At 31.8% G+C, this 16,147-nt stretch overlaps 1 protein-coding gene across 3 annotated transcripts in view; it reads left to right on the plus strand.

Moving 5' to 3' along the window:
• CSMD3 (CUB and Sushi multiple domains 3) overlaps positions 1–16,147 on the plus strand; it is a gene marked incomplete at both ends in the record, with an annotated part of 1,156,743 nt that overhangs the window by 1,042,510 nt on the left and 98,086 nt on the right. For all 3 annotated transcript variants that reach the window (XM_080694904.1, XM_080694905.1, XM_080694906.1), the window contains 3 exons: positions 346–534; positions 1,303–1,480; positions 2,339–2,484. In XM_080694904.1, the coding sequence (XP_080551030.1) occupies positions 346–534; positions 1,303–1,480; positions 2,339–2,484 (513 nt within the window). The remainder of the gene's footprint in view (positions 1–345; positions 535–1,302; positions 1,481–2,338; positions 2,485–16,147) is intronic.

Below are 16,147 nucleotides of genomic sequence, written 5' to 3' on the forward strand. Positions count from 1 at the left end.
TTAGGCTTATACGTATATTTTATTTTATACTATTTACATGTGATATAACCAAGATGTGATTGAATTCTATGAGTTTATATTTTCATTCAGGTTTGTAATTTAGATAGAATAAAAAAGTGGGTGAATAAAATGATCCATTTTATGAATTGTATTAACTTTTTAAGCAAGAAAATTATAGATATGTGAAGAAATTTATTTCATAATCATTAGAAGAACTTATCATAAGCCTGAATTACTATTAATAACTAGCTAAAACAGTATTATGTCTATTTGTAAGTTTCAAATAGTACTCATCTATTACTTCTGAACTTCAAAAATAATGTCTTTTTTTTTTCTTTTTTCTAGCCTATCAGTTGCAAAGCTGTCCTGACCCACGCCCATTTCGAAATGGTTTTGTCATTGGCAATGATTTTACTGTAGGTCAAACCATTTCCTTTGAATGTTTCCCGGGATACACACTAATTGGAAACTCAGCTCTCACATGCCTTCATGGAGTCAGTCGTAATTGGAATCATCCACTTCCAAGGTGTGAAGGTACGCTTCTATACTGAAGCTATCTTTTAGGTGATATCATTTATGTCTCATAATTCTTGTCATTCTTCCTTCTCTTCCAATAGCATGTTGACTATAGAATCTCTTTTTCGATTGAAGAATTATTAAAAGAAAAACTCAAACCTAAAGCTCTATAATGAATAGCTGCTTTTACCAGTATAACCAGAAATCCTAACCTTTACTCAACTTCAAATATATTTACTCAAATACTTTAGAGCTTCTTTTATTCTTTTAGGGGTGTGTGTGTGTGTGTGTGTGTGTGTGTGTGTGTGTGTGAGAGAGAGAGAGAGAGGGGGAGAGAGAGAGAGAGAGAGAGAGAGAGAGAGAGCATGTATTTATACCTAATAGTCATCCTTATAATCCAGTAACCTAGATACTGCTAATGGAATTTGAATTTCTTCCATAAAAACATTCCAAAACAAAATTGAGCCTCTTATAAGGCCTTATATTACACATAATAGATTTCAAAAAGTAGAATTTTTACATTGCTATAAAGTATTTGAAAAAAGGAAGACAGTTTGCCAATCTTGTGATCCCTGATGATGATAAATATGTAGATTACTTCATATAAAAACAAATAAAATTTGGGCTACATTTTGTATATTTATGCCAACTTTATTTTGTACACCTCAATTGGTAAAACAACAGGCATATCTCATACTTCTTAAGAGGTATGACATGTTTGCTTTTTCTCTATTTTCAGTTTATTGTTATTATTTTTACTATTTTGCTTTATATCTTTTCCTGTAGCCCTCTGTGGTGGAAATATAACTGCAATGAATGGCACCATCTATTCTCCTGGGTATCCTGATGAATATCCAAACTTTCAAGATTGTTTTTGGCTTGTAAGAGTACCCCCTGGGAATGGAATCTACATCAATTTTACTGTCCTTCAAACAGAACCAATCTATGACTTCATTACCGTATGGTAAGCTAGAACCATTGTTACTGATTGATTCAGCTATATGTAAGAGAAATAAGGTAGGAATGAAAATGTACCACAATCCTCTTTTATAAATTGACATCTGCTATTTGAATTGGTTTGAGTACCTGGGGATGACAGTATATGTTTTTCAGAATTAAACAAAATAAATAGACTTTTGCTTATTTGCCCCATGAAGTAGCTAAATGTTGTAGAACAAAAGCTCTATAGATGAAAAAAGATTGAACGGTATTATTAGACTAATAAGCTAAAACAGGCAATTACTAGAGTAAGGTAAAGGAGGTTCTCTATTTAAAAACAACTGATGAAATTTAAAAGCCTGCACTGAAATCATAATTATATAATAAAATATTGAATTTTCATCATCATGACTATAAAACAGTATAACTGAATTATTATCTTAGCGTTAGAACATCTTTATGTGAAATATAAAGAATATTTCTGAATTAATCACAAACTCTTATATGAATTTGAAAAGTCCTAACTCTAATATCCTGTGATTCTCAGAGTATTGCTGAAAAATATAGAAAGGGATGAGCATTTAAGAGAATATGAGTTTGGTTGAAAACCAAAGACAATGTATTGATTGTAACGAATATGATTGCATTTCATTTGGGTAAAACACATGACCTATTTTTATACTTGACAATTTAGAATATGTTATATATTTCAAATTGAACATAAAATACACAATATGATTTTTCAGTGCTGGTTATTTTTCTGGCTGTATCTTTATTATTAAAGTAATAATATAAGTATCTACAATATTTTCACTAAAGTTTGTCAAAAGTCTTCATATATTAATCTCAGTCTTTTCTCCTCCCCTGTCTTTCTGTCTGGTAGGGATGGACCTGACCAAAATTCACCTCAGATAGGTCAGTTCAGTGGCAATACGGCTTTGGAGTCAGTCTACAGCACTTCAAATCAGATTCTAATCAAATTCCACAGTGATTTCACAACAAGTGGCTTTTTTGTGCTCAGTTATCATGGTTGGTATTATCCATTTGCATTTTATTTGGTGTTGTTTAAATTGTCCTAGGAGAATAAAATGTAATATATATTTAACCAGTGATTGAAAGGATATGAAAATTTGACACATTGATCATCACTGTAACTTCAGCATTTCAAATATATTTATTTGCAAAGAATGACCTCTTCTAAGTATTTAGGGACATTAAAATGGGAGCAAATAGATATAGGAAGTAAATCAGCCCATAATTACCCAGTTGAAAATAATCATTTTTTACATGGAAACCAATAAAAGAGAGCCAGCTGTTCATATTTTATTGCATGTAATTTGGAAACAGCAATAGATTTCTTTCTGTGCAAAATGTTTAATGTATTCAACCTGCTGTGAGTCTTTCTAAAATTAGCATCCAATATCTTTCTGCTGTGGATCACATTACTCATTCATTTATACTCTTGTTTCAAAACTGTATATGTTCTAGAATCTTACAGTTTTAACAGATGATTCCAGACCATTAGGTTCATAGCTTTTACTCCTGTGAAATAATTTATGGAGTCTCAATTTTATATCTTTATTTAAAGTTGCTCTTTGTCCTATCTTTAGAGCATTAATTTTTTGAAAGGACATTCAGAGGGTTTCATAGAGGTATTTATTTTCTTTTATCACAACTCTATCAACTCTATCATATTCCATTATAAACAAGAGCAATAGTCATTTATAACAGTCACACTCTTTTATTTGGTATGCCATAGTTCCATAAAATACATTCTGCCTTATGTAACATTGTCATACTAATACCATAATTTTAAAAAACAATAATCTACAGAATTAAATTTGTAGAAAGGGGTGAAAACTTTAAGATGGACATGTGCTGTATGCATTACATTAGTACCCAAGTTGGCCTTTTGAAAATAAGGTAATAAAATACTTGATACTTTAAACTTATATTCAAAAAATATCAAATACGCTTGTATCCAAAGATATTTAAAACACATTAGTCATAGGAATAGAAATTCGATTATAAAATATTTTAGTTGTTGCTGGGCACAGTAGTAAATTCTTATAGTTTCCAGGAATTTGGAGGCTGAGACAGGCAGATCAGAGGTTTGAGGCCAACCTCAGAAACATAGTAAGGCCCTCAACAAATTAGTGAGAGCCTATTTCAAAAATAACATAGGGCTGGGGGTTTAGCTCAGAGGTAGAACGCCCCAAGATCAATATCCAGTATCACACATACAAAAAAATTGAGTTACCTAATTTCATTACTTATCAGCTAGTTAGATGATATCAGATTAGTCCCCATATTGACCCACAGCCTTCAGACCTGGGTGTGCACAACAGCATAGCCAATTATAAAGTGAATATTCAGTTAGTTAACATTTTCTGGTTGCTTACCTCTGTAAAAACTCATTTTTCTTTTATGATGAATCAATCATTAATTCTGACAGTAGGTAAAGTTAGCCTAAGGTTTCAACAATAGCATTATTGCTTCATTGATAATCATAATTCTGGGACCAGTAAATAATCATTAGTGTCAAAAGATGAATTCATTTTATATATTTTCTTCTCTTCATGAATTTCTGCCTAAGTTTTTATCATTTTGTGTTCTCCCTAAGCAAGTCATAAAGAAGAGACTATTCATTGACGGACTATAAATATCCATAACATAACTTTATAGGGAGTATAAAATTCTTACAAATTTTAGGAGGCATTTCAAAGGAAAAATATTGGAGGAAGGGATGTCAGCATATGTGTGTTTGTATAGAAAATATTTGGATGGCATACATACACACAAAATGGGAATGTGGATTTACATATGCACATATGTGAATGTGCATACATATATTATCATTCTAAAATATGTTTCATTTGACTTCTGCAACTTGGTTTTGAGTTATGTTTAACAGAAGTAGAATAAAGCTGACCAAATGCTTGTTTAGCGCTCTCGTTTTCCAGTTCACCTTGGACAAGTTATTTTTTGGTCTCCACTTTTCTCATCCAAAATACATGATACTATAGCAGAGAGGATAAACTGAGATATTACAGGAATAGAATGTATTCTAGTTCATGCCAGGTATTATCTTAAGCCATATACATTTGTGGTCAAACAATGCTGAGTATTAGTAATTTTGTATAGCTCAGCCCTAAAAGTAGAATCACTAAGACTATGATCAGCATTTTGTTGAAGAGATGTTATGAAATTGGAAGCAGTAAATAGTCCAGTTAGCACAGACAGTGCTTAGAGGAATAGATGTTCATTAAATATTCTGGTAACATATCTTGTCTCATATTTTGAGTTTTTCTAATGCTGCATTGGTTATTATTCACATTTTTACATCTTTTTTTGTGTTTTTGTGATGCTGAGAATTGAACCCAGGGGAATTCTTCCAAGCTACACCCAGCCATAAATAAATAAATAAATAAATAAATTAATTAATTAATAAACAAACAAACACACATACATATATATTTATATATTACATATGTAATATATAAAATGATTATATTATATATTCATATATGCATATTAATATGAAAACAGGATCTGGCTAAGTTGTTAAGAGTCTTTCTAACATTCTAAGACTGATTTTGACTTTTAATCCTCCTGGCTCAACCTAAATACTAGGATTACAGGTGTGTGCCACCATGCCTGGCCATATTTTTAATTTCATATTAAGACACAAATACCAGAGCCTATTGAAACCTATTTCTTGAATCAACTTCTCTGAGATTTTTACCCAGACCTTCACATAACCTTGAAATTTGGGGATGTAGACAAGGTTCATGTTAAGAATTAATAGATATCTTAATTTCCTCTCACCCTAATAGGATGATTTTCCTAAGGTAGTGCATTCTTCCTGACTCACTCTTTTCAGAATGCATGAAGTTTACGTTAAATCAAATTTAAACCTACCTTATTATAAAATTCACTGACTCTTATGTTCAACTCTTTACCTCAGAAAGAACCCTCATATATAAAATATTGGTCAGTTTATTTTTATATAAGTAAACCAAATAGATAAGTCACTATTTGGCACTTATTTTAAAGTGATGGAGTGTACCTAAACTTGGAATGATTTACTCTTCCACACAGTTTTCTTTAAATTCTCCCATTGATTTAATTGCTTCTTTTGTTATGCCCTAAGCTATAAATCAAAAGTGATTTTTCTCAGCATTGAGTGTTTATTTTATAAATTTAAAAGTTCAAGCTTTTCATGTAATTTTGTGGGGTCACATTGGTCATTTGATATATTTTTAGTATATTTGAAAAAAGAAAAAAGTGGGTTTTTTCCCTCTCTAATCTGACTTCCATTATGAGTTCTAACCAGTCATCCACCTTTTATGAAATATCACCTTCATAAAGCCTTTCATGATCAAAAATAAAAAAGCTCTGCCCCCAGTATTGCAAAAAAATTTAAAAAGCTTTGCAAAATAAAAGTTTTTTATAGTGAAAAAATAGGACATGTTGAGGTACTTTCCCTCACATGCCATATTTATTTTTTATTTAAAGAAGTGTTTTTTTGTCTCTCTCTGTCTTGTTGTAATTGTAATTTCCTAAAGTAAGAACTTTTCTTGATATCTCATATAGGGTCAGAATGGGGCTGATAATTAATAACAATTCTTAGTCCTAATCAATGACCCTTTGAAAGCAAATTGTGCAAAACCCGTTTTAACTGCATGCTTTTTTTCAGAAAGTGACTTTGTATAATAGTCACTATACTAGTGATAGCTACCATTCACTGAAAATTTAATGGGCATTTTAATAGGTGCCTTCCATCAATTGCTAATTTTCCTCATAATACCATAAGGTAAGTATTATTACCCCCATTTTAATAATGAAAGAACTGAATGAAAAAGTAAGGTGACCTGAATAAAGCCAGAGAACTAATAAATAGAAGGGCTAGCTAGAATAGAAATAGGACAGACATAGAAATAGGTCTGCTTATCTCAAAGAATGTCTTCTTTTGGAAAAATGCAAACAAAAACAATGATAATAGCCTGAATTTTCTGAGTTCTTACCAGATGATAGGCCATGCCCTAAGCTGATATTAGCTCATGAACAGAATATATTTGATTTTAGGTAAATTTAATTTTTCTTAAAATAAAAAAATTATATTTTTATTTTAATAAGTCATTTTCTTTTTTTATCAAGATAAGTCACATTATTGTATAGAAACTACCCCTCCCAGTTTATAATGGGGGAATTCAAATTTCATATTGTGCCTCTTTACCAAGACCCACAAATTAACAGCAGCACATTGGTGGGTTTATTACAACTTGTGTTCTTTTTAAGAATTTCTAGAATGTGTTATTATCACCATGCCAAGAAAAAAGTTTTATTGCAACCTGACATATGTCAATAAAAATAATCTGAAAACTACAGGATAGTTAGAATATGTGCTCATTCACTTAAAACTGAAAGTATCATTCTGAGATGCTTCAGTCCATTTTCCAGGGTACATCTTTTTATAAATTTTAAGGAATTTTATGGAAATGAAATATTTTCACAGATTTTCTTAGTGAGAATACAGTGATTACTCCTTATCTACAGTTTTGCTTTGCATAGTTTCAGTTACCCCAAGTCAATTGTGAATAAAGAATATTAAATAGAAAATTTTATAAATAATTTATAAGTTTTATACTATATTTTTATAATTATACTATCATATTATAAATTTGTTACTGTTTTTCTGTGTCTAATTTATAAATTAAACTTGATCTGACATATGCATTCATAGGAACAAGTAGTACTTATAACATTTGGTATTATCAATGGTTTAAAATCCACTAAGGGGATCTTAGAACATCTTCCATTGATAAAGAGGAACTATTAAAATATGACTTTAGTAATTTGCATTGTTCATTGTTTTCTATTACTAGCAAATCTTATATTAAAAATAAGTTTATAATGACTCATTATTTTTAAGAAAATATTTTAAGTAATCTTTAAAAAATATTACTTTTATAAAAACTGCTATATTTGGAACAGCATACGTAACTCTACTAAATCATATCCCAAGGAAGACTTCTACAGATATAAGGACAGGTTTTATGTAAAATATAAATCATGATTTCTTTTGAACAATCTGACTCCTTTTTGTAAACAACCTAAAAACCTGATGTCCTTTCATATTTCAATATAAAGAACTGACTTCATTAAAGGTTTTATTGTTTGCTGTCAGTGAAAAGGAGAGGTACATATATCATACAACAATGCGTGTATATAATGAAGTAGTGAACATAAGAACCAAACTGGTAAAACTAATGTGAAGAAAATCTGCCATTTATTATTACTTAAATAATATAATAAATACTTAAAATTACAGAAAGTTCTATAAAAATTGCTTACTTTTTTTTGGCATTTTACTGTAGTCACACATTTATTGATGAGATGTTTTATTTTCTACATATCTATTGTCTGTCTCCTTCAACCAAAAACCATCCGGAACATTGCTTTTGTTAAACAGAGTTGGGTTTATTAACTAACTCATTGTAATAAGTGAAAAATACACCATAAGAGAGTCTGTGGCATCTCAGCAAAATGGTTTTAGGAAAGGGTTGTAATAGGATTGGTGAGATGATTTTTGAGAAAGGTTAAAAGTGTAGTTTGCTTCTAGAGTGTCTACTGTCAGAAAATTGGAGTTTTTCTATGACTGGTTATGTTGATACTTTTTTATAAGGTGGAAGAAATAGTATTTTTGTTAGTTTTTTCATTACCATGTCCAAAACACCTGACAAGCACAACTTAGAAGAAAAAAGGTTTATTTGGAGCTTGTGGTTTCAGAAGTCAGTCTATGACAAGCTGACTCCAAGACAGAAACTGCAGCAGCAGTGCTTCGAAGCATGGTGGAGGAGGGGAAACTGTTCTCTCCTCATGGAGGCAATGAAGAACAGAGGGAGAGAGAGAAGAGTTAGGGGCAGTATAGTCTCCAAGGCTGTTCCCTCAGTGATCCATCTTCTCTAGCAGTGTCCCAGCTCAGAATCTGCTGCATTGCCTAACACATAAGTTTTGGGGGGATTATTTTAAATACAAATTAATATTTTAAATCCAAATCAACACAGATGGAGTACATTCTTATAATTGGTATGAAAGCAGTTTTCACAGATATTAGCTGAGGGGGAAGAATTTTAGTTATTTTGATGATCTGAACACTGCTATATATATATTTTTTCCCGTTCTTCACAGAAATGCCTTGCTTTTGTCTTGTTCTGACAAGGTAAAAGAGACCTTGCATGATATTAGTTTTGGGAGAAATTGTTTGTGTTTAGCAGAAGACATAGCCTATGAGTCAAGTCCAGGTCAGCTCCAAACCGACAGCAGATAGGAACTTCTTTAAAAAAATTTAAATATGCATCGCAAAGTGTTAATTAACGTGAGCTGTAGTATATTACTTAACAACAAAATCCAGTCAACTAGTAGAAGTGTATAAGGAAAGGAAACTAGGGATGGGAAAAGAATAAATTATTACCACTAACATCCTCTGTTATCTACTAATGTGTGAGCTAACAATCATGTGGAAAGGAGGTCTCTATCCATTATTTTCAGGTTTGAATGGGCTAAGTACTAAGACACTTAACTATCTGCATATGGGGAAGCAAATTCATGAAATACACATTTGGAGTTTTCTATGATAATTCTGAAATTTACCAAGAGCTTTGTTTCCCCAATAATGTTATTCCTTCTCAAGGAAATCCCCAAAGTGACTTCTTATTGACACATTCCTCATAACAGAAAAATTTTTCTCTTTTTCATCAAAATCCAAGGATGAACATTTGTAGCTGATTTGTAATATTTTTTCCTATAGAAGCAGAAAACAGACTGATAAATTTTAGTGGTGCAAAAATGGTTATTTGTAAGATTTTAAGCACTGCAAAAATATACATCTGCGTCATGGCAATACACTAGTAGGTTTTCCATCAAATTGAAAAATGTATTCTTTTTTATTTTATTACAACATGGGTTGCATTTATTCAAATACTCAATTCCGTTTTCAAGAAAAACTATTTAAATTTATTTTACATAACTTGAAATAACACTGCCAAAATTATATAATTGAGCATATAATTATTAATGCTCTTCTTCCCCCAAATCTTCTCCAAATCATGAGATTATCATTCTTGAACTAATCGGGTCACCACTGAAGTACAGTGAAGCTTATATAGAGCTTAAAGCTTATAAGTGAACATTAAACATTATTTTTGTCTTCTGTAAGGAATATCATGTCCTTACTTGGCTGAAAGGTTATGCACTTGTGCTTTTTTGGTTTGGAGAAGCAATGGCAATTTGCCAGTGTTCTGTTTTGTCTTTTTTGAAGCAGCCTTTAATAGCACAGTTGAATAGAAGCAGATAAATGCAGCATTCTTTTCTGGAATTGGGTTGCCTGTCTCTTTGCGAAGAAAATAGGAAATTAAAAATAACTAAAAATATTGCCAGAATCAAATCCTAAAGCAATTTCAGGAAATTTGTTGGACCAGGAACCAGATATCTATGCACATTTGAACAAACAGGACACTTATTCAAATAATAGCCATCCTTAAAAAGATACTAACACATATAATACAATTTCCTCATGTTGTTAAAAAGTAAATGGTATTTTAAAGCTGAGTGGCATGGCGAACAAAATGATTCATTTAAAAATAATGTATATTTATAGAAAAGATGTATTTTAAAACTGTAAATATCTATTTTATGCAGCTTTTCTGTTAACAGTCAAAACAGCAAAACTGGCTAATAGAGCAATCCATGAAAAGCATGACTAAAATATTTTTTCATAATATTTAAAATTTATATGCTATAGTGCATACTATTTAATAATTTTCAGTTTTGCTAGTATCTGGAAGTGACCTTGTCTATTTTCTTTTCCTTCTCCAAGTCACCTTCTCTCTCCCATTCATCCCCAAATAAAGAGATTAGAATACATGCTTTATAATATAATGTCAAATTTGAGCAGTCTATGATAAAATATTGGGTATATTTGTACCAGGTCTATTTTTTCAAAGTAATCAAAGCATATATTCCATATAGGATCGAATATTACTTTTATACAATTAGTTATTAATTGGTATTTTAGCATGATTTTTAGAGCACTGGGTTAGTACTCTGAAGATCATAAACTGTGTATTTTTGATGTGTAACTGTAAAATATGTTGCTAAAGTTATGTTGTACATCACAATGTTAGTACATCAATGTAACAATAAAGAATCTCAGCAATTTGAAAGCATATCCAATTTAATCATACTTGGAACAAAGGGAATAGTTTGATGTATTCTGGAAAGTCACAAGGGTGTTTTGAATAGACATTATGTTTGTAAGAAAGGTCACATCAAAGTACAGTTCCATGTATACAGGGCACAGTCTTATCTCAGCAGTCACATTGAGGTTAGTATTTGCCAAACACTTTTCCTTTGATATGCAATGTGTCTGGATCAGTTCTAAGGACTTATAGTATTTTAACGCATTCTCAGTTTTGTTTTGTGTGTGTGTGTGTGTGTGTGTGTGTGTGTGTGTGTGTGTTGCTGGGGATTAAGTCTAGGGGCATTCTACCTCTGAGCTACACTCCTAGCCCTATTTATTTATTCTTCGTTTTTGAAACAGGGTCTCACTAAGTTGCAAAGGGTCTCACTAAGCAGCTGAGGCTAGCCTTGAACCATGATCCTCCCATCTCAGCCTTTCAAGTACTGGTGTTACAAGCATGCACACTGTGCCCGGCTTCATTCTTAATTTTATGTCCGTTTACACATGAGCAAATCAAAGCCCAGAGTCCTAGCAATTTCTTTAAGATCATACAGGTAGCAAGTAGAGGACCCAGAATTTGAACACAGACAGTACTCTTGCAGAGTAAATAGTAGATCAGTTGGCTTTATGTCTGAAAATAATTACTGAGAAACACTAGTTTGATAGAAACATCTCCTGAAAGTTAGATATAGCTGCATAATGCTCATTTCCCCGCTATTTTTCAATTTAATTGTTGGGGATTGAATCCAGGGCTCTGCACCTACTCAGCAAGTGCTCTACCACTGAGCTCCATTCCCAGCCCGATTCCCTATTAGTACTCCAATTACAAAACGTCTGATACCACAGTTCAAAGCATTGCCTTATTACATCTTGGATTATCAAAAAAGATTATATGTCTAAAATCTACTCATGAATATTTCAGTGATTGCCAAATCAAAATGCCTTTTGTGAAAGGAAAGTTAAAACAATGAAAATTAAAATTATTAAATTTTCAGAAATTTTTCTTATTCACTTGTTAACATTGAATTTTTTTGAATACAGTCCCAATTTGATATAAAAATCACTTGTTTTTCTCTATTTCTTACAATGTGCCAGTTGCTATTCCAAGTGCTCTCCATATATAAGCACACTTGATCCTAATAACCAACCTTTGAGGGGTCATAAAAATATTACTATCATTATTAACAAATAAGAAATGCTAGGTAAAAGATAAATAGCTTGCTCAATATTTTTCAGTGTTAAACTTGATGTGGTGGTACACGCTTGTAATCCCAGTACTTGAGAGACTGAGACAGGAGGATTTCAGATTCCTGGCCAGTTTCAGCAATTTAGCAAGATCCTTCACAGTTTATTGAGAACTTGCTTGAAAATAAATACATAAAATAAGATACAAATGGAGGTATTATTCAGAGGTAGAAAGCACTTCGTTCCAATCATCTTAACAAAAAAATGTCAGTGTTAGAAACATGATTTGAAAGGTGAGTCTGAGTCAAGTCCATAATTAATATCATAAAATTTGTTTTATCTATCTCTATATAATGTAAACTATTACTCATTCTTTATCTCTCTAGCATTCAGCCACTTAGCAAATATTTAATATATATTTATTGAATGCCGCTATGTATCAGATATGTTTTTAGCTTAAGTGGACAAACAAAAGTTTCTACTTCCTCAGTGCATAGTAAACAAATAAATAATTCTTAAAGATTGCAAAAATTGCCCAAGAGAAAATAAAGAAGCAAAGCACTGATGGTGAGACTCTAGGCAGTTATTTAGGCAGTATGATTGATAAAGATGTCTTTATTTAACTCATGGTAAAAGTTCTAAAAAGGATAGAAAAATAGTTTTACCAAAAACAAGTGAGAAAAAAAATAAAGCTAAACATAAAATTTTAGACATGTCACCAAAAGTTAAACTGTCAGTTATCTAGAGCTTTGTTGATTTGGAGATAGAGAAAAACTGCAGTAAGTGTTAGGTTGTACACAGGTTTGTTTTTCCTAATTATTAAATATATGTGGTTTAATATTTTTAAGGGGTGAGATTGGAATACTTTGTGGGTGATACGTGATATGACTTTCAATGAATCTTGAGTTTTAAGTGTAGAAGAGGAGCTAACTTTATTTATAGCTAAAAATATAAACCAGTTAATAGGTGGGGATAAAGTTAATTAGATATAGTTAGAGACCCCTGGAGACCAGAATGAAGAATTTTAATTTAATGTGTGAGCTATCTGGGGACACTGAGATTTTTAGACTCAATCAACAATTGTATGTTTATCCACTGAAATATAGTCTTTCTAATCTCTGGGCATCTACTTTTGTCGTGTGTGTGTGTGTGTGTGTGTGTGTGTGTGTGTGTGTGTGTGTGTGTTGAGAATTTGTTTTTAAAGTAAAAATGTTGATCATGTTATTTTCATACATGAACACCTTCAAAGGCTTCCTTTTGGTCTCAGATAATAATAAATAACATTTAACTCTGGCCCAAATAATCCTGTCTTATTAGCCCCAGATCACCTAAGTTTCTCATATCCTTCTTTCTCTGCAATGCTTTCTCTCCCCAGCCATAGTGGTTTTCTTCTTACTGACTTTTTACCTATTGATTTCTCTTCTTTACTGATTTTACGTTTGCTGATTTATCTGTGTAGATTATTCTTCTTTGTAAACTTTCTTTCCCCAACACACACACACACACACACACACACACACACACACACACACACACACGCCTTGCATCAACTGATTAAATTATGCTCACTAATGAAACCATTTTAGTGTATTTATTACCAAATATTAATGTATATATGGTCAGGACTTTGCCTGTGGTGCTCACCATTGCATTCCTGACACCTATCACGGCGCCTGACATGTTAGGAGGAACTCAGTGATAACTTATTCAATAAACTACTAAATGAACTGTTAGGTATTACAAAAAATACACATATTTGCAAAAACTTTCACATATAACTACTTGTGAACCAAGAACTAGCACATAAAAGAATAAGTATGGGATAATTCAAGGTAGTCAACTACTAAATTTCTCAATATTACAGTGCCAATATCGAGACTAGGAAAATATTCCTGATTAGGAAAGGTTGTCAAAAATTAAGGTATAGGATACAGAATTAACATATCATGTACAAGGGTCCAAGAATGTTCAGCTGGAACATAGCATATATCTTATAGGGGGGACTAGTGAGAACTAAGGCAATTAGTTTATTTCATCTACTATTATAAATTCAATCTGTAATGACTGTAAAGTAACAATAGTGAAATGAAGAGAAAAGATCCAATTCAGGTTTATTTATCTATAAATATGGCCCAAAACGTCTTTGTTTTATTAACCAGAGTATGATTCAAATTCTGGCTGTCCAAAGTAGGTATTCCATTCATCCATTCTGAAATTTCCAATCTCTTTTTACGACATGGATGCATTAATGCCTATCTTGTTGCAGCATTTTAGTGACTAATTAAATAAGCATATGAGATATCTTAAAGTCTTCTTTGCACACAGGAGATTCCACTTAAATACTGTCCTGATAGTTCTTTGGTCTGTAAGAAATGTTAGGCCAAGAAATGTAAACAATAGATTGTGGACCAATTTAATAATACAATTACATTAGTTTCCTGGGATTACTAGAAAAAAATACCACAAACTGGATGTCTTACACCAATACAAATATATTCTTTCATAATTCTGAAGGGTAAATATCGAAACCAGTGTGTTGACAATTTTTTCCTGAAGGCTCTAGGTGAGGATACTTCCTTACCTCCTTGTAACTTTTAGTGTTAAGCAGCAATCTGGTATTTATTTGTTTATAGATAAACCATTGCAAACCCTGTACTGTCATCACATAGCCATCTTCCCCATATATCTGTTTCTGAGTTTCTTCACTTTTTAATAAGGACACCAGTTCTACTGGATAAGGATTTAGTGGTAATATTTCTATTTAGAGAAGTATTTTACCTCCAAATTAACATCCTTTGCATGGAAAGTACTTTTTACAATCAGTTTAACATACCAGAAATAAGATGTTTGAAATGACACATAACAATTTACATAAAGAAACTAGTTTTTTTAATTTTTTTATTCATCACTCATGGTCTGTATTGTGAGAAAATTTCCTCTTCTCAGTCCTTGCTAACCTGAAAGTTTATTAACTAGTTTTGCCTCTTATAAATGATAGTTTTTTAGGTGATGGTTAATCAATGACTTGTTTTTTGCTCGGATTTTTGTTCATGTTTCTTCCTTCATCTGAAATGCTCTTGTGCCATTATTATTTTTCAGAAATAGAAATTATTCTTTAAAGTTTTTCTCATTTATTTTATTTTGCAACAGTTTTTCTTAACTGGCCTAGGTCAATTCTGTCAATATTGCCATAATACTCTGCTAAGAGGGAAGTATCAAAGATATAAAGATATGGACTTTAAACTAAAAGGTTATACACTTCAGTTCTGACTATTCTCTGTGTTCATTGTATTATCATGTTTGGGTTTATCTGTCTTTGAAGTATTTTTCCTTTTTCTTGCACAATGAAGCATACAACTTTTAAGTTTAAACAGTGAAAAAAAATTTTTTTTTTTTTTTTTGGTGGTACTGGGGTTCCTGGAAACCCTTCTACCTCCAGGGTACACTCCCAGACCTATTTTTATAGATTTTTATTTGGAAACAGGGTCTCTTAAGCCAGCCCGGCTGGCTTCGAACCTATGTGATTCTCCTGTCTCCACCTCCCAAGCACGGGGATTACAAGCGTGCACCACCAAGCCCAGCTAAACAGTGAAATTTAACAAATAAAACATTTACACTGTATCAGATGTTATAATATTGTAAAAATGTTTATTAAATCAACAAGTATTTCATATACTTTTTAAAGATTCTTAGATAAAACAAGGCATTTATCGGGCAAATGATTGCATTATTGGTTTTGGACATCACTCGGGACCAAGAGTCATGTGCTTAGATTTATAGAGACATTTTCTTGGTGAATTTTCAATTATAACAAATACTAATCGTATTGTATGACCTATTCAACTGATATAGACAGTGAGACACATGGCATTCAATAAATATGTATTTCCTATGTATACTGATGTTAGCGTCATGGGATAAGGCTCTGGAGCCAAACCACTTATATTCAAATCCAAGAAATACCACATTATACCAATGTACCTTGGGCAAAATTTTAACTCCCTTTAATAGTTTTCTTTCTATAAAGTCAAGATAATTATTAAAAAGTTACATAAATTAAATAATAAAATAAACTTTGTGAGACACGATTAAGTCAATATAAGTAAAATACTTAAAATACTTACAAAATACTTATTGGCTGGAATATGCTATATACCAAGCACTTGTTTGGGATTGTTACTGGACACTGGGCACTTGGCTAAGTGGAGAGGGTTCTGTGGTGAGCCTTGGAGAAGACAAGCATTGAGCAAGTTAACAAACATA

This window comes from Muscardinus avellanarius, assembly GCF_963383645.1.
Source record: "Muscardinus avellanarius genome assembly, chromosome: 4".
Classification (NCBI taxonomy): Eukaryota; Metazoa; Chordata; class Mammalia; order Rodentia; family Gliridae; genus Muscardinus; species Muscardinus avellanarius.